We start from the raw sequence: 25366 nt of genomic DNA, 5'->3' as shown, positions 1-25366 counted from the left end.
TTTCATATAAGTTTGCAAGAAAGGTTAACATATCACTTCAGCATGGGTGAATCAATGGTTATATACACCAGAAAGCCTATTTTAATAGACATTTGGAACTTTTTCAAACCACTTCAGACCCCTTAGGAAGCAGGGTTGGTGGTCACATTCCAGGCAATGAAATTACTGCCTAAACACGTTCACAAACATCTATGCATACATTGAGATTCATGCATCTTACGGGATTGGAGAGCAAATATGCTATCCATTTGAACAATGACTTCTATCACCAGTTTTCCTCAAAATTAGTCTTGCAGAGGATTCCTATCCTGCTGGATTTTATAATTGTCTTCTGAGGTTCTAGCTGTATTAGACTGATTTTTGTCTACTCTTGGGTTCCTAACATCATGCCTATTTCACTAACATTCTTTTCCCATTTTGTTTAATTGAGCATACAACTTTACTCTGCTCACATATTCTTGAATACTCACAATGGCATCATCCTAATATCCTCATTTTTCATATGATTCAGTTGTTTATCTCTGTAAAGAGACTGTGTGTGCATGCACACACCTAATGTATCCTTACAGATGCATCTTATTATTTTTACACCTGGTGTTAAGTAAATTTACAAGAGTTCAATCTGACTGGTGCAATGGCTTATAAACTTCATTCCTTTTAGAATCTAGGAAATTGACCTAAGACCAATAAAAAATATATATTTAATGAAACTCAAAAAATATCAAAGGTCAAAACCATTCTGGGTAGTGACCCTTCCCACAATGCATAGCATTATACATGTCTGTAAGGATATGTTCTTTGCATTATGGGATACTAAGGCAAGTGATGTGGTCATTAGCTTCTATATATGAGTTGCCAGTCCTGAAATTACTTCAAGTGTAAACTTTGTTTGCTTACACTTGGATAAAGGATTAAACCAAGAATATAATTTCTTGGTATCTTTAATTTATAGTATAACCAAGTGGAAAAACTTCCAACTTCTATTCTCTTTTATTTATGTTTCTCTTGTTGTTACCCAGGTGCTGAACACTGTCAGTTGTCAATCATCCATCAACCTCCTTGGTGAGCATGCAGACTTGTTGACCTAAGTGGTAAGCAAAAAGTTAGTAATGGCTGAGGCATTGTCATCATTGGCAAAAAGAGAATGTCTTTGCTATGAACGAGAGATATCACAACACTTAAGGATTATGAATTACATAAATAACCATTGAAATTATGAGGGTTGTTTGAAAAGTTTGGTATAAAAATAAGTTGAACACATTTTTTTTTAAAAAAAATTACCTTTATTTCTTAACATAATCTCCATCAATGTCTACACATTTGGTTCAGCGAGTTTCCAATTTTTTCATCCCATCTAAAAAGTAGGATTTGTCAAATTGTGCAAAATAGTCACTGACAGCCTTGATGACATCCTCATTTGAAGAAAATTTTTTCAAGCCAAATTTTTAAGTTTGGGAACAAGAAGTCACACAGGGCCAAGTCCAGAGAATACGGTGGATGTGGAACCAATTCAAACCTCAGTTTGTGCAATTCTGCCATTGCGATGGCCGATGTGTGGGACGGTGCATTGTCTTGATGAAAGAGCACTTTTTTGTGTGCCAATCTTGGCTGTTTTTTTCTTCAGTTCTTCTTTTAAATGGTTCAACAATGATGCATAATAGACTCCTGTTATTGTCTTACCCTTTTCCAAATAGTCTATCACAGTGGCAGCTTGTACATAAACACTGTGACACTGCAGCACCCCCCCCCCCCCAAAGGAAAATATGAAAAAAATTAAATTTTATTTGTGTTTATAAATAATAACAATGCTTACATTACATAAATGCAATACAATGTGTTAAAGGTTACAGCTTATGTTTCGACATTGATTGAATAGTTAATAATTGGAATTGTTTGATTAACACTTTAGATTACGAAACAAATGCACTGTGATCTAACGCAGTGTCGGAATTATCACATTCGGCCAGTTGCAGCTAGATTTGCTGATATTCATTTGCACTTGTCACTGCACATAATGATTGAATCCAACACTGCTCGTGGAGCAGTGTCATCACTACAGATAAATTGTATGCTTGTGCATGTCATTCTATATACAAAACTTTTATTATTGGTGTGGTGAGGGTGAAATCGATTTGGTAAATCTTATTTTATTCTGTTAAAATAACATATAATTATTTATTTATTATAGATACAAGGCTGAATTATGACGAGTGTCACTGTTGAAAATATGAAAAGAATTATATTTTCTCAATTATCGTTACATGAAAAATTATTATTATACGAAACAAATGCACTGCGATCTAATGCAGTGTCGGAATTATCACGTTCGGCTAATTGCAGTGAGACTAGCCGATATTCATTTGCACTTGTCACTTAACGTAACAAGTGAATCCGACTTGTGGAGCAGTGTTGCTACAGATCAATTGTATGCGTTATTTCTGTGAGATACAAAACTTTTATTTTTGGTGTGTGTTTGTGGTGAGGGCGAAATATTTTTAATAAAGCAATTTTTTAATTCTGCATGTATTTGCTCAATGCCAGGTGATCAAATACATGCAGAATTCTTAAAAGCAGGAAAAGAACAACTTTTGAAACCATTAAAAACATTATTTGAAAGGATCTACAAAAACAAAGCAGTGCCTACTGATTGGACCAAATCAGTCATAACTCCTATGTACAAAAAAGGAGATAAAACAGAATGCAATAATTACAGAGGCATTAGCCACCTCAGTATTCCAAGTAAGGTTTTTACGAAAGGACTCCAAAAAAAAATTAAGCCATATATAGAACTTGCACTAGGAGAAGAACAAGCCGGTTCTTCTCCTAGTCAGGCATTTGATTCAATCCGTAGAAGAAAACTATGGAAGAATTTGTAATTCCCCAAAACCATAAGAATAATAAAGAATCTGTATGAGAAATCTGAAAGTGCAGTACGAATGGAGGACACCTTAACCAACTGGTTCCACACAGAGAGTGGAGTAAGACAGGGATGCAATCTGTCACCAGACCTGTTCAATCTTACACTGGAAGAAGCAACCAATAAGGCCGTAAACAATGAAGACTCTGGAATCAAAATATATGGGGAAAATGTCACAAATTTAAATTTTGCAGACAACATTGCATTACTTGCAAGCACAGAAGAAAATCTACAGCGAATTTCTGATAAAGGAGTGTATAAAATCTGGATTAAATATAGACAAAAATTATGCAAATAGGAAAAAGAAGCACCAATCTGAAAATTGAAATTGATAGTAAGAATCTAGAGCAGGTAGAAAACTTCGCCTACCTTGGAGGAGTTATTGAGTACAGTGGTGAAATTATAAAAGATATAAACAGACGAACTAGTCAAGCATCCCAAACTTTTGGACGACTTAATAAAATATGGAAGTCAAGAGACATCAAACAAGTAACAGCAGTGATAATCTATGAAACAATGATCCTCCCAGTATTCCTCTATGGAAGTTGAATGCTGGAATCTCAAAGGCTGAAGAGAAAAAATTATTAGTTACTGAAATGTGTTGGCTAAGAAGATTACTTGGAGTATCTCTGCTGGATCGACTAAGAAATGAAGACATAAGGAAATGAACGACTAAAACAAGAAATAACAATAATAGACAAAATCCAAGAAAGAAGACTTGCGATGGTTTGGCCATGGAAACAGAAAGACTCATCTAAAGCCCTGAATACAACGATGGAACGTAAGATCCAAAGTACGGCCCAGAATTAGATGGATAGACAAAATAAAAGAGGACCTGAAAACCAAATCACAACAAACGACACCAAACTGGACAGAATTGTTTGGATTCTCCCGGGACAGAACAGAAGTGGAAAGAGTTCATTCGGCTTCATCATCATTCACATAGATGACTGAAGAGAGAAGATTTTTTAATATGTAAATTTATTTATTAATAAATTTGTTACTGATTAGGAAAAAATGAATTATTTTTCTTATTTTGTATATGCAGCACCCCCACTTAAAATTTTCACCAGCCTCCACTGATCTATCATGATAATTCCTTGGGAATCCTAAAAAACAGTTTTTTCTTTTTTTCAGTGCTCTTTCGGTAGGCATTGTCTACTGTTTTGTCTGCTGCTTGGACTCAGGTGTGTAGTGGTGGATCCAAGTTTCGTCTACAATCATGAATCAACACAAAAAATCCTGCAAATTGTGATTAAACATTGCCAAACACTGAAATGTCTTTTTTGCATGCATTTTTGATCGCCAGTCAACAATCGCAGCACCCATTGTGCACACAGTGGGTGCTGCGATTGAAAAATTGCACACACATGTGCAATTTTTCATGCAGGATATTATACACCCATTCAGTTGAGATGCCTAAAATCTCGGCAATCTCATGCACTTTCACTCGGCAGTCTTCCATAATAATACCATGGATTTTGTCGATCATTTCCTTTATAGTGTCCTCAGTTGGGCATCTGGAGCACGCTTCATCTTTGATGGACTTATGACCACGTTTAAACTCATTTATCCAAAAATAGTCTTTAATGCTGGTGCAGAGTCCCCATGAACTGCATCTAACTCGGCTTTGATCAGTGCAGCCATCCACTTCTTCAAATAAAAGTGTTTTATCACTGCACGCAACTCATTTTTGTCCATTTTTATGAAAAATGCAAACAGTCATTTTAAATGTTTGCCAAATAAGAACTACATGTCGCACGTGGCAAAAATTTTGCCAGGGTTGATGAAAAAGATGATATACGTATGATACACAATTCGTTCATTCATACTAGTGTATGAATGAACGAATTGTGTCGCCATCTATTGGAAATTTACTAAACTTTTCAAACAACCCTCGTATCAGTATCTGGTAAGTAAATTAATCTCAAATACTTTACTGTTTTTTTAAGCATAAATGTCAATATCAGAGAAGTCGAAAGTGCCAATCATACATGTTACGAAATCAAAACTAATAAAATACATCATCAAATTACTGATATATACCCCCAAGGGGTGTACAGGATATGATGGTACTATATGAAAAATTTACATCATTAATAACTTTCTATCTACAATTTTCCTCCAAATCATTCTGTTACCTGTCAGGACTCCAACATTATCAAATCTTATATTCCTACTACTAACTATTATAATAACGGAATTAACTCACGTAAATTATTCTTTATTCATTGATTCTCGTAGACAGGCTTATATGTTTGTTATGCATTATTAAAACACTTAAGGAATTGAACAACGTAGTTAAGGATATAAATTAAATTAAACTTTAATAAATATTTTCCGATGTTTCGGCAACGTCACGTTGCCATCTTCTAAAGGAACTTACAAAAAAGAGTTACATGCACGTAGGCACTACAACACAGAAACTGGGAATGAAGAGATGAAGCTGTTGTTCTCCTAACAGTCCTGATGGTGCCCTCTAGCAGGCTAAGTAGGTGTTCTTGGCCATTGGGCTGAAGGTCTGCTGATGTAGGCCTCCCAAATTTGTTGAGGTTTGGAGAATTTCTTAGGGCTGAGGCTGATTCCATAAAGAGTCTTTTCAAATTTGTATTTGTTACAGTGTATCACTGTAGCTTTCTTCCACCGTATTCTGTGGCGTGTATCCAGAGCATGGTCCGCAAGCCTAGAATGACTGTATTTGTGAAAACGGATGTAGTCCTTGTGTTCCGAAATTCTGATATTCGCTGTCCTGCCTGTTTGGCCAAAGTAAGACAGTTTACAACTGCAAGGGACCTGGTATACACCAGGTAGGTCTAGGGGAAGTGGTTGGTCTTTAGTGGAGCGGATAAGGGATGCCAATTTTCTGTGAGGTTTGTAACAGGAGGTCAGGTCATGTTTTTTTAAGATTTTGGTAATCTTTTCCGAGGTACCTCGGATGTAGGGAATGGTGATGGATTTAGAGTAATCCTTGTTGTGGAGGGAGGAGGAGGGGATCTGTGGTTTGTAGGTTCTAATATTTTTTGGATTTTTTTTGGGGGGGGGTAGCCATTGGCTGAGAAAGTGGCTGAGAAATATTGGAAAATATTTATTAAAGTTTAATTTAATTTATATCCTTAACTACGTTGTTCAATTCCTTAAGTGTTTTAATAATGTATAACCAACGTATAAGCCTGTCTACGAGAATCAACATCATCCACGGAGATACAATCTCACGGAAGGCCCACCAATACGGTAAATTGAAATTGAAGCTGTCTAGACAATTAAATCGTCTCGTGTTCCTGAAACGCTGCTGGGATAATAAAGTAATCCCGAACTGTGTAAAATTCAAGCACTGGTTTGTGTCACAAAAAGCTCTCCGAATATATAACTGCGCTAGCTACGCGAACAAATCACCGCCACGCGGTTGCTCTTAGTGGACATTAACAAAGCTATTCTTGCCGTCGAAGATGAGCTTTCGTGCACTTTAAACCACGAACTTTGGTCGATTTTACATGAAGTCTCATGTACCGCTGCCGAAAAAGAATTTAAAAAAATATGAGGCCGACAGATGAAAAAGTTCGAAAAATTAAAAAAGAACTCTACCGTCTTTTCAAAACCTGCTACCAACACGGTAATCAACCTTTCTTCAGTCACCCTGAAGCCTGAAGCACTCAACGCGCTGTCACGTGGACACAACTTCGCCATTGCTCCCAATAAAATACCTAGTGAGGATATTATGATCAGATCGAATGCGGAATCCGCCATATTCCACATCAAGTCGCCAACAGTGTAAGACTGGATGTAGCCTGTGTCCTTTCCAAAGCAAGACCACCAAAAACCAACATATCCAACAAGGAATATAAAGCTCTACAGGAAATGAAGAATAATAAAGAATTAGTTATCACCAAAGTGGATAAGGGAAATGCAACTGTAGTACTTAACCAAAAGGACTACACAGGTAAGCTGAATGCTCTTCTATTAGATCAGGCCACTTACCTCCCTATCAATTACAATCCCACCAACTCTCAAATTAGAAAACTTCACAGGCTCCTTAAGAGAGTCACTTCTTGGCCTGTAGAAGTTGCCAACAGATTAAAGCTGTTTAACTCTATACCCCCCCCCCCCCTGTATTTACGGACTCCGAAAAATACACAAAGAAAATGTGCCATTACGTCCCATAGGGGATGGCATTTATTCCCCCACATACAAATTAGCTAAACATTTGGCCAAAGAGCTCACACACTATACTGGCAGCACATCATCACACATAAAAAAAACTCAGCCCATTTCAAAGCCAGCATAGAAAACCTTACACTCCAACATACTGACATAATGGTCAGCTTTGATGTCTCCTCTTTATTTACAAATGTCCCATTCAAGGAAACTTTAGAGCTAATCCAAGCTAAATTTTCCCCCCATATCTCAGCCTTATTTCAGTTCACAATGAACTCAGGCTATTTCATTTGGCAGGGAAAATTCTACGAACAAATAGAGGGGACAGCCATGGGTTCACCACTCTCCTCACCCTTGGCCAATTTCTTTATGGAGACCTTTGAAGAAAAAGCCTTAGCCTCTGCCCCACAAAAACCAACCATATGGCTTTGCTACGTTGATGATGTGTTCGCTATTTGGTCACATGGCTCTGAAACACTTCTCTCCTTCTTAACACACTTAAACAACCAACACCCTAGAATCAAATTCACTTTGGAAAAAGAGGAAAACAACAACCTCCCTTTCCTAGACACACTAGTCACCCGCCAGCCTAATGGAACCTTGGGTTTTCTCAGTTTACAGAAAACCCACCCATACAGGCAGATACATTCACCAACAATCTCCCCCCTCCCTCACAACAATATGGAGTAGTGAAAACACTATACAACAGGGCTAAACTAATCTGAACTAAATCACATCCTCAACACTTTCTCAGTCAATGGCTAACCCCCCCCCCCCCCCAAAAAAAATCCTAAAAATATTAGAACCTACAAACCACAGATCCCCTCCTCCTCCCTCCACAACAAGGATTACTCTAAATCCATCACCATTCCCTACATCCGAGGCACCTCGGAAAAGATTACCAAAATCTTAAAAAACATGACATGACCTCCTGTTACAAACCTTACAGAAAATTGGCATCCCTTATCTGCTCCACTAAAGACCAACCACTTCCCCTAGACCTACCTGGTGTATACCAGGTCCCTTGCAGTTGTAAACTGTCTTACTTTGGCCAAACCGGCAGGACAGAGAATATCAGAATTTTGGAACACAAGGACTACATCCGTTTCACAAATACAGTCATTCTGGGCTTGCAGACTATGCTCTCGATACACGCCACAGAATACAGTGGAAGAAAGCTACAGTGATACACCGTAGCAAATACAAATTTGAAAGACTCTTTATGGAATCAGCCTCAGCCCTAAGAAATTCTCCAAACCTCAACAAATTTGGTTGTATGCGACTGCCCCAAATTTGGGAGGCCTACATCAGCAGACCTTCAGCCCAACGGCCAAGAACACCTACTTTTCCCGCTAGAGGGCACCATCAGGACTGTTAGGAGAACAATAGCTTCATCTCTTCATTCCCAGTTTCTGTGTTGTAGTGCCTACGGGCACGTAACTTTTTTGTAAGTTCCTTTAGAAGATGACAATGTGACGTTGCCGAAATATCGGAAAATATTTATTAAAGTTTAATTTAATTTATATCCTTAACTACGTTGTTCAGTTCCTTAAGTGTTTTAATAATAATTTTAATAATCTTTATTCATTGAATTTTCACCTGAGTAGCACAGGCATCATCAGTACAGGTACAAGGCTAATTAAACAACTGTTATATTCACAAAGTAGCTAAGGTTAAATTTCCTACATTTATTTATTTTATTTTTATTTTTTTTTATATAATTAAATATATGTGTGTATACAATTATGTTAGGAAAGATTTGCTGCTTTATAAAGTACTATCTCCCACCAGGGGGAAAGACGTAGACCATTGGATCTGTTTAGGTTAGGGGAGTCAAGTAATGTTTCCCATGTTTTTTGTATAGCCATTCCATTAGGAACCGACTTTTGTGAATGACTTTTGTCTTGTTCCACTTAACTCTATGTCAGGTATTAATGGCATGTTTTGCAATTCCAGACTGTTCGGGTTCAAGGTACTGGATATACGACTGCTATTCTTCTAACTGGACCTGAGCAGATCTTCCTGTTTGTCCGATATATAATAACCCACATGAGGAAGGAATCTGGTAGACACCTGGATAGCCGAGATGTGAGAGCTTGTCCTTTGGAGACATGAGGAATGTGGAGATTTTTCGTTTGGGTTATCATATTTTGGACAAACAGGAAGATCTGCTCAGGTCCAGTTAGAAGAACACCAGTCATATATCCAGTACCTTGAACCCGAACAGCTGGAATTGCAGAATATGCCATCAACACCAGACATAGCGTTAAGTGGAACAAGACAAAAGTTGTTCACAAAAGTCGGTTCCTAATGGAACGGATATACAAAGAAACGTGAAACATTATTTCACTCTTCTAACCTAAACAGATCCGATGGTCTATGTCTTTCCTCCTTGTGGGAGATAGTACTTTATAAAGCAGCAAATCTTTCCAAACATATAATTGTATGCACACACATTTAATTTAAAAAAAAAAAATTAAATTGTTAATTAAATAAATTTAGGAAATTTAACCTTAGCTATTTAGGTGGCACTTTGTGAATATAACAGTTAGTGTTTAATTAGCCTTGTACCTGTACTGATGATGTACTGTGATACTCAGGTGAAAATTCTACGAATAAAGAATAATTTTGAGTTAATTCCATTATTATAATAGTTAGCAATATGTCTACTCACAGTATTTCCTTACTGAAACTTATATTCCTACCTTCTAAGGCACTTTTTACTGTATCAATCCACCTATATCTTGGTCTTCCTCTGGGTCTTTTTTCTGCCAACCTGGCAGAGAACACTTGTGTTACTAATCTTTCCTCTCCTATTCTGTTTAAGTGACCATACCGTCTGAGATTAGCTCTGCTAACACATTCCTGGATGCTGACAGTGGCAAGTTCTTTCCTAATATCCTCGTTTTTAATACGATGTTGCCATTGATGCCATCTGTTCGTGCCTCTAATCTTTCTTAGAACTCTCGTATTTGCAGTCTCTAGTCTTTTGGTCAAGTGTTTTACTTTTGACCCAGCTCTCAGATCCATAAGTTAAAACTGGCTTGAATACTGTTTGTATATAGCTATTTTAGTGTTTTGGCTAATTTCTCTCTTATTAAATTTAAATTTATTCAGTTGACTGCCTACCATACCAGCTTTGATTCTGTTGTCTATTTCAATATTTAATTTACCATCTTCGCTAAAAATCGTGCCGAAGTAGCTGAAATGTTTTACTTGTTCTATAGGTTCTCCTTTAATCTGGAACGCTGATTTCATTAGAGGAAGAAAGATCAAAGTCAGAATCAATGCAGCAATATCAAAAGAACAGAGAAACTGGGCTGGTGTTCCACAGGGCTCAGTACTCAGTCCCTTGCTATTCCTTCTATATATCAATAACATTCATCCCTACCTTACAGAAGACACAAAAGTAACTTGCTATGCAAATGTTATAGCCATCTGGCACACTAGTTCTAAAATCAAAAAATCAGAGGAGATTCTAAACAAATCCATGAGAGGATTAGAAAAATGGTCAGATGAACTTAAACTCAAAATCAACCCAAACAAAACAAAACAAAATAAGCACCTTTAGTGCAGACAGGAAAAATAGACATTCCTACAATCCCAAAGTCATGATCAACAACAAGCTAATTGAAAAAGTCACAAATCCAAAATACCTTGGTATTATGCTTCATCAGGAATTACGTTTTGCACAACACATCTCTAACACTTCCAACAGAGCTCTAAAAAAATTAAATATACTGAAAAGGCTTTGTGGAACAAATTGGGATGCAAAGCCAAAAATCCTCAAAACTACTTACACTACACTAATAAGGCCAATAATGGAATATGCAGCACCTATCTGGTCATCTTTGGCCTCATCGGTAAAGGAAAAATTAGACAAAATACAAGCAAAAGCATCCAAGATTATCATTGGTGCAGTCTCATCCACTAACAACATCAGAGCCCAACAGGAATGTGGGCTTGACCTGCTGGAGGACAGACGAAAATTTGCCACCATAAAATTCATAAATAATATTGGAAGTTACCAACGTGATCACATCTCCCTAAAAACTTATGAACATCATCATCATCAAATTCCTGCCATGTACCCTCAAGGGGTGTACAGGATATGACAGTACTACATGAAAAAATTACATCATTACTAACTTCCTATCTACAATTTTCCTCCAAATCAGTCTGTTACTTGTCAAGACTCCAACATTATCAGATGTTATATTTCTATCGTCTAAGGCACTTTGTACCGTATCAATCCACCTATATCTTGGTCTTCCTCTGGGTCGTTTTCCTGCCAACCTGGCAGAGAACACTTGTTTTGCTAATCTTTCCTCGCCCATTCTATTTAAGTGACCATACCACCTGAGATTAGCTCTGCTAACGCATTCCTGGGTGCTGACAATGTCAAGTTCTTTCCTAATATCCTCATTTTTAATATGATATTGCCATTGATGCCATCTGTTCATGCATCTAATCTTTCTCAGGACTCTAATATCTGCGCTCTCTAGTCTTTGGTCAAGTGTTTTACTTCTGACCCAGCTCTCAGATCCATAAGTTAAAATTGGTTTGAACACAGTCTTGTATACAGCTAATTTAGTGTTCCGACTAATTTCTTTCTTATTCCATATGAATTTATTCAATTGACTTCCTACGATACCAGCTTTGCTGATTCTGTTGTCTATTTCTATATTTAGTTTACCATCTTCAGTAAAAATTGTGCCTAAGTAGCTGAAATGTTTTTACTTGTTCCACAGGTTCTCCATTCACAACACAGTTGACATTTTCAATGATTCTGCCTATTTTCATTGTCTTTGTCTTTTTATTGCTGACCTTCATACCATATCTATTACAACAGCTATTCAATTTAGTCAGAGAATCTTGCAGACTTGTAGCGGATTTATTTAGAAGTATAACATCATCCGCATAAAGCAAAGAGCTGACATTAACATCTCCAATTTTGATATCAGGTTTAATACCACATTCCTTCATAATGTGATCCATGTAGATAATGAATAACAGAGGGGATAATGTACATCCTTGTCTCACACCAGATTTAACATTAAACCATCTTCCTGTACTTCCTTCAATTCTAACTGCTGACTCACAACTCAAATAAAGACTAAGTATTGCTTGATATAATGCCCCATTGACACCATATAACTGCAGCGTATTGAATAGCTTCTCTCTTGGCACCTTCTCATATGCCTTTTCCAAATCGACAAAACTTAAATGCAGATCTTTGTTATATTCCCATGCTTTCTCGACTATTTGTCGTAAAATGAAGATCTGATCCTGACAGCCTCTATTTGGCCTGAATCCAGCTTGTTCTTCACCAAGCTTTTCTTCCACAATTCTTCTCAACCGTTTCTCAAGTATACTTGCATAGATCTTGCCAGGAACACTCAGTAGGGAAATACCTCTGTAATTCTCACATTCAGTTTTATTTCCCTTTTTATATATGGGTACTATGAGAGCTCTGCTCCAATCATCGGGAATTCGTCCCTCTGTCCAAGCTTTCTGAACTATACAGTGCAGCCACTGTAAGACTTATACCACCATACTTCAGCATTTCTGCTCGAATATCATCTACTCCTGCTGCCTTTCCACATTTCAAGCCTTTGATGGCTTTTTCTACTTCAAGTATGGATATGTATTCCTGACTGCATGCCTGGTCAGTGTTTTTTATCACTGTGCTGTCATCACTGCTTGTTTCATTTAGCAGTTTTTCAAAGTAATTACTCCATACTTCAAGGATATCTTTTTCTCCTGTTTTCATTTCACCTTTATCATCTCTAATTCCTTTTACAGCACTCTTTCCTCCATTCCTAAGCTTCTTCAACAACCTCCAGAATATTTTGCCACCTTCTTGATATTTATTTTCTATATTCTTGCCAAAGTCCTCCCATGACTTTTGTTTAGCTAGTTTTACACACTGTTTAGCTTTCTTACATTTGTCTCTGTATTCTGTAAGAGTAAAAGCTGACTTATTTGCCAGAAACTTTTGATATGCTTTCATCTTTTCCTTCACTGCCTCTTTAACTTCCTGTGTCCACCAGGGAGTTCTGATTTTTTTATCCTTGCACACAACCTCACCACATGCCTCTCTGGCAGAATCAATCAATGTTTCCTACAGAGTTTGCCACTGAATCTCCAAGGTTTGATTCCTGTTCTCAAACTCTTTCGTTTTCTTTTCAATAATATTTCTGTATTTTAGTCTACAGTTCACATCTGAGAGCTGCTCAACTTTTATTTGCTTTAAAACTTTCTTACATGTTATTCTTTTCAATATGAAATTCAGTTTTATCCTGCTCAAGACTAAATAGTGATCACTTCCAATTTCAAATCCTCTGTACACTCTGGTGTCCTGCACCAGGGAGAAAACATCACTATCAACAATAACATAGTCAATGAAACTTTTCTTATTCCTAGCCTCTTCTCTCCATGTGAATTTGTGCACATTTTTATGTTGGAACATGGTGTTAGTAATAACCAGTCCATGTCCTGAGCAGAAATCCAACAGATATTTGCCATTATTATTAGCTTTGCTCTTTTCTCCAAATTTTCCCAAAATATTTTTGTATGTCTCACAATCATTTCCTACTCTACTATTTAGATCCCCAACAAGGACCAACTTTTCCTTTTTCATTGTGTCAGTTGCTTTTTCTAAAGCCTCAAAAAATTCATCCACTTCTATCTTAGTAGAACCTTCTGTGGGACCATAGGCACAAATAAGTCTCATTGTCCAGTTCCCCATTCTCATATTTTCCCACATTACTCTACTTGAGACTGACTGCCATTCAAGAAGATTAGCCTCGTATTTTGTGTTGAATACTATGGCTACTCCTTCTTTTCCTTGATTGTCATTGCCTGAATATAACATTTTGTATTTATTGCTCAGAAAGATGTCACCAGTTTTGGTCTTTTTTGTTTCAGTCACCCCTATTATGTCGATCTGGTACTTATCTAATTCCTCAGCTAGCTCCATTTCTTTGCCATTCAGGCTTCTTACGTTGATAGTACCGATCTTTAACTCTGGTGATGTTGAGTTGGGGTTTGTTTTCAGATTTGTTCCAGTAGCTGACTTTTCGCTGTTCGCCCTGGTTCCCTGGCGAAAACAATGGGGGCCCTTGTTTAACCGGGCGACGCCCCAGCCGGCATGAAATTTTGTCATGTTGTACCATAATTTTTATATTTTGGTTTAACCAATAAGAATACAATTTGGTTGGCTAAATCCCAAATTGCCAGCCCATCCTCGTTCGTTCAGTATCAAAGTAGATACCCAACAGGGTGCACCACGAGAAGGTGAGGATTGGACATTAGGTCAGAAGCCCTGGTCGGTTCTCCGCATTCCTTTAAAGGCTATGTGGAGGTCTCCTCTCAGTTATACAGCTTTGACCCTTAAGCACCCCACTTATGAACATTGGAACCAAAAATGCAGACTTCACAGATCATCAACTTTACAATATGATGACACCATCAGGAAAGAAATAGGTTTTGATCAACTAAATGCCCACATAAACAAAGAACCCATTTTCCAGTCCTTTATCTTCAAATACCTCCATAAATTTGCACCTTACCAAACTCTGTACAAAAAAAGAACCAAAGGAAATGCTCAAAGAAAAAGGCCTAAATACTATCAACCTTCTTTCATCCTCCAAACAGGTTATTTGTTATACCAATGGATCGTCAGACACCAATATGATTAATGGAGGTGCTGGTGTACTCCTGAAAGGTGAAAAACTTTCAATAAAAATTGGATCTGGGAGAATCGCTTCCAATTTTACCAGCGAACTCTACACAATAAATAAAGCACTGGAAGCCTACTTAAAACTATCATCTCAACAATCTGAAGGAATTATAATTTACAGTGACTCAAAATCAGCTATGGAGGCAATTAAAAATGGCAATACCAAGCTCACACAAACATCCATAAGCTCTTAAATCAACTAAAGTGTTTAGGAAAAAGTTGCATTTTACAATGGATTCCTGCTCATGTAGGCATTGATTACAATGAAGCAGCTGATAAATTAGCAAAAGAGGCCAGAGAACTCAACCAAGAAACTCGCATGATAACTCTTGCTGATGCCAATGCACTAGCAAAAGCTAAACTAATTCCACTGAAATCAGTGATACAACATCAAATTCCCGAAATCACTGCTGATAGAAAGACTTTCACCACGATAGCAAGAATACGAACAGGACATTATAGAGGAATGAAGAGCAATACAGATGATACGAGAACATATAGAAACTGCAACAACTGCCCCAATACTGAACTGACACCCACTCGCATCTTTACCTGTCCAGAAATTACAGCAGCTTTGCAAGAAATAGAACCTAATCCTGAACAACAGCTCTATACAAACAAAATCATCGACATAGCCAAAGCAGTACAAGGAGCACACAGAAACATCTAAGACTCTTCAAATGACAAGACAACAACAACATAGGTTCTCCATTCACAATGCAGTTGATATTTTCAGTGTTTCTGCCTATTTTCATTGTCTTTGTCTTTTTAATGCTGATCTTCATACCATATCTATTACAACAGTTATTCAATTTAGTCAGGGAATGTTGCAGAGTAAAATTTATTTAGAAGTATAACATTATCTGCATAAAGCAAAGAGCTGACATTAACATCTCCAATTTTGATATCAGGTTTAATACCACTTTCCTTCATAATGTGATCCATATAGATAACGAATAACAGAGGGGATAATGTACATCCTTGTCTGACACCAGATTTAACATTAAACCATCTTCCTGTACTTCAATTCTAACTGCTGACTTACAATTCAAATAAAGACTAAGTATTGCTTGATATAATGTCCCATTGACACCATATAGCTGTAGCATTTTGAATAGTGTAGATCTACGAAACTTAAATACAGATCTTTGTTATATTCCCATGATTAATCAACTACCTGTCTTAAAGTGAAAATCGGATCCTAACAGCCTCTATTTTGCCTGAATCCAGCTTGCTCTTCACCAAGCTTTTCTTCCACAATTCTTCTCAACCATTTATCTTACCAGGAACACTCAGTAGAGAAATACCTGTGTAATTCTCACATTCAGTTTATTTCCCTTTTTATATATGAGCACTATGAGAGCTCTCCTCCAATCATCTGGAATTTGTCCCTCTGTTCAGGCCTTCTGAACTATGCAGTGCAGCCACTGTAAGACTTATATCTCCATACTTGAGCATTTCTGGTCGAATATCATCTATTCCTGCTGCCTTTCCACATTTCAGGCTTTTGATGGTTTTTTCTACTTCAAGTATATATATATATATTCCTGATTGCATGCCTGTCAGTGTTTTTTACCACTGTAATCATCACTGCTTGTTTCATTTAGCAATTTTTCGAAGTAATTACTCCATACATTAAGGATATCTTTTTCTCCTGATTTCATGTCACCTTATCATCTCTAAGGTGACATGAAATCAGGAGAAAAAGATGTCACCTTATCATCTCTAATTCCTTTTACATCACTCTTTCCTCCAGTTCTGAGCTTCAACAACCTCCAGAATATTTTGCCACCTTCTTGATATTTATTTTCTATGTTCTTACCAAAGTCCTCCTATGACTTTTGTTTAGCTAGTTTTACAGAGTGTTTAGCTTTCTTACATTTGTCTCTGTATTCTCTAAGAGCACAAGGTACTTTTGATATGCTTTCTTCTTTTCCTTCACTGCCTCTTTAACTTCCTGTGTCCACCATGGAGTTCTAATTTTTCTATCCTTACATACAACCTCACCATATGCCTCTCTGGCTGAATCAATCAGTGTTTTCTTCAAGGCTTGCCACTGAATCTCCAATGTTTGGTTCCTGTTCTCAAACTCTTTCATTTTTTCTTCAATCATGTTTGTGTATTTTAGTCTACAGTTCACATCTGAGAGCTGCTCAACTTTTATTCGCTTTAAAACTTTTTTACGTTATTCTTTTCAATATGAAATTCACGTTTATCCCGCTCAAGACTAAATGGTGATCACTTCCAATTTCAAATCCTCTACACTCTGGTATCCTGCACCAGTGAGAAAACATCACTATTGACAACAATATAGTCAATGAGACTTTCTTATTCCGTACCTCTTCTCCCCATGTGAATTTGTGCACATTTTTGTGTTGGAACGTGGTGTTAGTAATAACCAGTCCATGTCCTGAGCAGAAATCCAACAGATATTTGCCATTTATTCTTTTGACTATCATAGATCACAAAAACATAGCATCATTCACATGTTACGGAACAGAGCCAAAAAGTTTATTTCAGATGAAGAAGAGGTACAGACAGAACTTTCTCAAATTACTATAACACTAGTGCAGAATGGTTTTCCTACAAACATTATCAACAAATTCCTTTATAAAGACAACCGCCAACAAAAAGGAACGGTCACCCAGTATGCTTCAACAGTAGTCATCCCTTATGTTGATTCAGTCTCTTCAAGATTAGCGAGAATGTTAAAATATCACAACATCAGTTGTATTAAGCCAACTATTACCATCAGACAAGTATTAAGATCTCCTAAACACAGTGTTCCATATTTCAAATATCCAGGTGTTTATAGAATTCCATGCGTGCAGTCTTTCATATATTGGGCAAACTTCAAGAAGCCTGGAAATCAGACAGAAGGAGCATGTTGGGGATGTCAATCACAACAGGACAGTCTCCTCAGGCTTAGCACATCACTTTTCTACTTCAAACCATGCATTTGACTGGGAAAATAGCTCTATGCCGTATTTAGATGATGATTACAGTTACAGAATTTTCAAGGAAGCAGGTAACAACCTCAACAGAAATCAGGGTGCCCCATACTGAAAAATATATGGAAAAACTGGAAAAACTTAATCAACTTGCTCAGTTTAACTGAACTACAATACGTGAAAAATCATGTGACGCGTGTGCATACAGCACGTATCCGTGATACTGACCGAAGCTTCTCAACACATGCACGCATTGTCACTCATGTTTAAAACTTAACTGCCTAACATTTACCAACATTTCTGTATTCTCTCATATTTTTTGTATGTACCGTTCGAGCCTTGACAAAGCTAGACAGTCGCTAGAGAAACTAGTAGGCGGGATTATACTAATCTATGTATTAATTAAAAAATCTATGGTCTCGTAATAACCTCAAAGTCTCGTTTTTTTAAGCATTTTATGACCAAATATGTATAATTTAAATAGGTATTTGCCATTATTATTAGCTTTGCTCTTTTCTCCAAATTTTTCCAAAATATTTTTGTATGTCTGACAATAATTTCCTACTCTGCTATTTAGATTCCCAACAAGGATCAACTTTTCCATATCGTTTCTTAGCCGAATAAGAAACTTAAAGAGTTTCATGCCGAATATAGTAGAAACTATATAAAGTTCGGCGATTCCAAGCATAAGCAAATACCTGGATACTGCAGCAACTGACCTTGCACTACCTTAAGAGTATGTTGCTGCAGTATCCAGGTATTTGCTTATGCTTGGAATCGCCGAACTTTATATAGTTTCTACTATATTTGGCATGAAACTCTTTGAGTTTCTTATTTGGCTAAGAAACGACATGGGATGTAATATCCCTTAATTTAAACAAGTCATATGTCGCCAAATTGAAGCCTTTGGCTCTTCATATATCTAATATCAACTTTTCCTTTTTCTTTGTGTCAGTTGCTTTCTCTAAAGTCTTAAAAAATTCCTCCACTACTACCTTAGCAGAACCTTCTGTGGGACCATAGGCACAAATAAGTCTCATTGTTCAGTTCCCCATTCTGATATTTGCCCACATCACTCTGCTTGAGACTGCCTACCATTCAAGAAGATTAGCCTCATATTTAGTGTCGAACACAATGGCTACTCCTTCTTTTCCTTGATTGTCATTGCCTGAATATAACATTTTGTATTTATTGCTCAGAAAGATCTCGCCAGTTTTTGCCTTTTTTGTTTGCCACCCCTATTATGTCGATCTGGTACTTATCCAGTCCCTCAGCTAGCTCCATTTCTTTACTATTCAGGCTTCGTATGTTGATAGTACCAATCTTGAACTCTGGTGATATTGAATTGGGGTGGGTTTTAGGATTTGTTCCAGTAACTGAACTTTTGCTGTTTGCCCTGGTGAAAAGAACGGGGGCATTCTTTAACTGGGTGAAGCCCCAGCCAGCATGAAATTCTGTCATGTTGTACCATCATTTTTTATTTTAGTTAAAGCCAATAAAGAATACAATTTAGCCAGCTAAATCCCAAATTGCCAGCCCATCTTCGTTCGTTCAGTATCTAGGTAGATACCTAAAAGGGTGCACTATGAGAAGGTGAGGATTGGACATTTGGTCAGAAGCCCTGATTGGTTCTCTGCATTCCTTTAAAGGCTATGTGAAGGTCTCCTCTCAATTATATAGCTTTGACCCTTAAGCACCCCTAATAAAATACTTATGTAGAAAATAATTTTAAGATGATTCATAATTCTAAATTATGACTTTTTGCATGGCTGTTAATGCAGTCTGTTCACTTCCTAATTTTCTCAGTGTTCTCATATCTCTGGTCTCTAGTCTGTTATCACCTATTTTGTTTCTAAAACAAATATCAGATCTGCAATTAAATTGACTGGAACACTGTTTTGGCTGATTCTCTCTTATTCCATATAAATTTATTCACCTAGCTCCCTATCATACCAACTTTGCTTATTGCTTATTTCCATATTTAATTTGCTATCTTCATTAAAAATAGCTGAAATATTTTACTTGTTTTATATCTTCTTCATTAAGAATGCATTTGATGTTTTGATATTTCTGCCTATTATGTTTTTTGTCTTTTTATGCTTGATTTTCAGCAAATTTGTTTTGTTGCAGTTTTTCAGTTAAGAAATCCTGAAGAGTGATAGTGGATTTATTTAGGAACAGTGCTAGTGTAAAAAAAAAAAAAAAAAAAAAAAAAAAAAAAAAAAAGTTGAGTATCCAGTTTTAATCTTTTAATGTCATTTTCCTTCATAATGTGATCTATATAGATGATGAATAACAGTGGAAATAGTGTACACCCTTGTCTTACATCTAATTTTAAATCATCTTTCTGTTCTTTCAATTTCTAACTGCTGATATAAAAGCTAAATATAGATCAGGTATTGTTCTGTATAATGTTCCATTTACTCCATAATTTTAGTTTTGGAGAGCTTTTCTCTTGGCACTTTATCTTATGCTTTTTCCAAATCTACAGAATTTGAATAGAGATCTTGTTTTTCCCATATTCCCAATTCCCTTTCTCCATCCTTTGTCTAAGTGTAAATCTTATCCTAACAATTCCCAAGTCCAGCTTGTTGTTATAGTTTTTCTTCTATAATTTTTCTTAGCTTTTTCTCATGTATGCTAACATAAATTTTACTTAGAATTCTGAGTAGGGAAATTCTAATTCTCACATTGATTTTATTTCCTTTTTTTTATAATTGGGTACTATGATAGCTCTAAGCTGTATAACTGAGAGGAGACCTCCACATAGCCTTTAAAGGAATGCGGAGAACCGACCAGGGCTTCTGACCTAATGTCCAATCCTGACCTTCTCGTGGTGCACCCTGTTGGGTATCTACTTTGATACTGAACGAACGAGGATGGGCTGGCAATTTGGGATTTAGCCGACCAAATTGTATTCTTATTGGTTAAACCAAAATAAAAAATGATGGTACAACATGACAAAATTTTATGTCATGGCTGGGGCGTCGCACAGTTAAACAAGGCCTCTGTTGTTTTCGCCAGGGAACCAGGGCAAACAGCAAAAAGTCAGCTACTGGAACAAATCTGAAAACAAACCCCAACTCAACATCACCAGAGTTAAAGATCAGTACTATCAACGTAAGAAGCCTGAATGGCAAAGAAATGGAGCTAGCTGAGGAATTAGATAAGTACCAGATCGACATAATAGGGGTGACTGAAACAAAAAAAGACCAAAACTGGTGAGATCTTTCTGAGCAATAAATACAAAATGTTATATTCAGGCAATGACAATCAAGGAAAAGAAGGAGTAGCCATTGTGTTCGACACTAAATATGAGGCTAATCTTCTTGAATGGCAGTCAGTCTCAAGTAGAGTAATGTGGGCAAATATGAGAATGGGGAACTGGACAATGAGACTTATTTGTGCCTATGGTCCCACAGAAGGTTCTACTAAGGTAGAAGTGGAGGAATTTTTTGAGGCTTTAGAAAAAGCAACTGACACAATGAAAAAGGAAAAGTTGGTCCTTGTTGGGGATCTAAATAGTAGAGTAGGAAATAATTGTGAGACATACAAAAATATTTTGGGAAAATTTGGAGAAAAGAGCAAAGCTAATAATAATGGCAAATATCTGTTGGATTTCTGCTCAGGACATGGACTGGTTATTACTATCACCATGTTCCAACATAAAAATGTGCACAAATTCCCATGGAGAGAAGAGGCTAGGAATAAGAAAAGTTTCATTGACTATGTTATTGTTGATAGTGATGTTTTCTCCCTGGTGCAGGACACCAGAGTGTACAGAGGATTTGAAATTGGAAGTGATCACTATTTAGTCTTGAGCAGGATAAAATTGAATTTCATATTGAAAAGAATAACATGTAAGAAAGTTTTAAAGCGAATAAAAGTTGAGCAGCTCTCAGATGTGAACTGTAGACTAAAATACAGAAATATTATTGAAAAGAAAATGAAAGAGTTTGAGGACAGGAATCAAACCTTGGAGATTCAGTGGCAAACTCTGAGGAAACATTGATTGATTCTGCCAGAGAGGCATGTGGTGAGGTTGTGTGCAAGGATAAAAAAATCAGAACTCCCTGGTGGACACAGGTAGTTAAAGAGGCAGTGAAAGAAAAGAAGAAAGCATATCAAAAGTTCCTGGCAAATAAGTCAGCTTTTACTCTTACAGAATACAGAGACAAATGTAAGAAAGCTAAACAGTGTGTAAAACTAGCTAAACAAAAGTCATGGGAGGACTTTGGCAAGAATATAGAAAATAAATATCAAGAAGGTGGCAAAATATTCTGGAGGTTGTTGAAGAAGCTTAGGAATGGAGACAAGAGTGCTGTAAAAGGAATTAGAGATGATAAAGGTGAAATGAAAACTGGAGAAAAAGATATCCTTGAAGTATGGAGTAATTACTTTGAAAAACTGCTAAATGAAACAAGCAGTGATGACAGCACAGACCAGGTGTCTGTGCTGTCATCACTGACCAGGTATGATACAAAACACTGACCAGGCATGCAGTCAGGAATACATATCCATACTTGAAGTAGAAAAAGCCATCAAAGGCTTGAAATGTGGAAAGGCAGCAGGAGTAGATGATATTCGACCAGAAATGCTGAAGTATGGTGGTATAAGAGTCTTACAGTGGCTGCACTGCATAGTTCAGAAAGCCTGGACAGAGGGACGAATTCCCGATGATTGGAGTAGAGCTCTCATAGTACCCATATATAAAAAGAGAAATAAAACTGAATGTGAGAATTACAGAGGTATTTCCCTACTGAGTGTTCCTGGCAAGATCTATGCAAGTATACTTGAGAAACGGTTGAGAAGAATTGTGGAAGAAAAGCTTGCTGAAGAACAAGCTGGATTCAGGCCAAATAGAGGCTGTCAGGATCAGATCTTCACTTTACAACAAATAGTCGAGAAAGCATGGGAATATAACAAAGATCTGTATTTAAGTTTTGTCGATTTGGAAAAGGCATATGACAAGGTGCCAAGAGAGAAGCTATTCAATACGCTGCAGTTATATGGTGTCAATGGGGCATTATATCAAGCAATACTTTGTCTTTATTTGAGTTGTAAGTCAGCAGTTAGAATTGAAGGAAGCACAGGAAGATGGTTTAATGTTAAATCTGGTGTGAGACAAGGATGTACATTATCCCCTCTGTTATTCATTATCTACATGGATCACATTATGAAGGAATGTGGTATTAAACCTGATATCAAAATTGGAGATGTTAATGTCAGCTCTTTGCTTTATGCAGATGATGTTATACTTCTAAATAAATCCGCTACAAGTCTGCAAGATTCTCTGACTAAATTGAATAGCTGTTGTAATAGATATGGTATGAAGGTCAGCAATAAAAAGACAAAGACAATGAAAATAGGCAGAATCATTGAAAATGTCAACTGTGTTGTGAATGGAGAACCTGTGGAACAAGTAAAACATTTCAGCTACTTAGGCACAATTTTTAGTGAAGATGGTAAACTAAATATAGAAATAGACAACAGAATCAGCAAAGCTGGTATCGTGGGAAGTCAATTGAATAAATTCATATGGAATAAGAAAGAAATTAGTCGGAACACTAAATTAGCTGTATACAAGACTGTGTTCAAACCAATTTTAACTTATGGATCTGAGAGCTGGGTCAGAAGTAAAACACTTGACCAAAGACTAGAGAGCGCAGATATGAGAGTCCTGAGAAAGATTAGAGGCGTGAACAGATGGCATCAATGGCAATATCATATTAAAAATGGGGATATTAGGAAAGAACTTGACATTGTCAGCATCCAGGAATGCGTTAGCAGAGCTAATCTCAGATGGTATGGTCACTTAAATAGAATGGGAGAGGAAAGATTAGCAAAACAAGTGTTCTCTGCCAGGTTGGCAGGAAAACAACCCAGAGGAAGACCAAGAGATAGGTGGATTGATACGGTACAAAGTGCCTTAGACGATAGAAATATAAGATCTGATAATGTTGGAGTCTTGACAAGTAACAGACTGATTTGGAGGAAAATTGTAGATAGGAAGTTAGTAATGATGTAATTTTTTCATTTAGTACTGTCATATCCTGTACACCCCTTGAGGGTACATGGCAGGAATTTGATGATGATGAGAATTTTACCTTCTGACCATGCCTCTGAATTATGCAGTAGAGCCACTGTAAAATAAAATTTTATACCTCGGTATTTGAGCATTTATGGCTGAATATCATTTCCATCTTCCTTTCCGTATTTCAGGTTTCCGGTGACTTTTTTTTTTTTTTTTAACACTACTGGTATTGATATTGTGTTCCTTACATTTTCTTACCATTGTTCCCATCCTTGCTTCTCTCATATAATAATCTTTCAAAGTGATTACTCCAGAGTATCCTCATCATTTTTATGTCATCTCTATCATCCCTGATTTCTTTTACAATTCTCTTTCCTCACTTTTAGATGCTCACTTTCTGCTTTGCCTTTTTTTTTTATAGCAGATATACTTCCATTCAGTTGAACTTCAGGATCACTGTATTAAATACATATACTTACCATTTGCTTTTCATTGAACTGGTATTCATCATTCCCTACTTTCCACTAAGCCTATAATAATATGAGCAGAAGCTGCTCAACAGTTAAACTGTAAACCTCCTTTTTAATTCCATCTACCATTTTTGGCAATGCTTTCCTCATTCAAATGTTCTCTCAAAGACTATAACCTTCATCTGTTTAAAAAAGAATATCAGTAGATTCCATTTTTTTTTTTAATCTCTTTCTATACACTGGTGTGCTGTGGGTTCTGTAACCCTCTAAGTGTTGGATTGTTAGGTAAAAGAATGAGTTTTTAATCTTAAAAACAAGCTGGAAACTACAATCTGCAACCATTTACAAAACATCAGGAATTTTTCTTTCACTTTTCTCTTTGATAGTTAGAGAACACATGATGTAACTGTACTATAAATTTGAATCATTTATGGATGGAGGTTCTGTAAAAGAAATTTTTAAAAAGTGATTTTTTTTATTAGTATATGATTTGCAATATGTTATGCACTGTATTTGATCTTTATTTCTTTCTTCAGATAATAACTTTAATCAGTTATATTAGTTCTAAATTAACGTGACACATTTATTTCTAATAGGGTTTCACATTAGAATTTTATTTCGAACCAAATGACTACTTCATGAATACAGTATTAACAAAAGAGTATGAAATGAAATGTTCAGTAGATGAAAGTGATCCATTTTCTTTCGATGGCCCAGAAATCTTTAAATGCAAAGGGTAAGTATCTCTCTCTCTCTCTGTGTGTGTAATGAGTGAGAGTTTTGCATTGATTCATTATCAGGCTGTATTCCAGCATTTTTGATGTTAGCTAGCAATGTAGTTTTTTTGCTTGCACCTTAATGTTTATCTGATCTCTTATGCATTTCAGTCCAACATAAAACTTTACCCAAGCAATTTTGGTTGTTCACTGTACAGCCAGAGTTATGCAGAAGGCAGTAGTGGAATATATAATATTCATGCTATTCCTATTCCAGATGGACCTAAGTCTCCTGTTGAAAGGTTGATAATAATAAATTATAACTGCAATATATAGCTTTAAAAATACCCAAAAAACAAAAAATAATTGCCTATAGTGGATT

At 36.6% G+C, this 25366-nt stretch overlaps 1 protein-coding gene across 2 annotated transcripts in view; it reads left to right on the top strand.

The window, feature by feature from the left end:
• The window catches only part of LOC150092692 (nucleosome assembly protein 1-like 1), a 245547-nt gene that overhangs the window by 116134 nt on the left and 104047 nt on the right, over nt 1–25366 (top strand). For both annotated transcript variants that reach the window (XM_090414480.1, XM_090414479.1), the window contains exon 10: nt 24865–25004. In XM_090414480.1, the coding sequence (XP_090270606.1) occupies nt 24865–25004 (140 nt within the window). The remainder of the gene's footprint in view (nt 1–24864; nt 25005–25366) is intronic.

The sequence above is a fragment of the Typopeltis vanoorti genome, chromosome 25 (genome assembly GCF_054136105.1).
Source record: "Typopeltis vanoorti isolate ZY-2024b chromosome 25, IOZ_Tvanoo_1.0, whole genome shotgun sequence".
Lineage (NCBI taxonomy): Eukaryota > Metazoa > Arthropoda > Arachnida > Uropygi > Thelyphonidae > Typopeltis > Typopeltis vanoorti.
The sequence above is the reverse complement of the archived record's forward strand: the minus strand, read 5'-3'. Positions and strand labels throughout refer to the sequence as shown.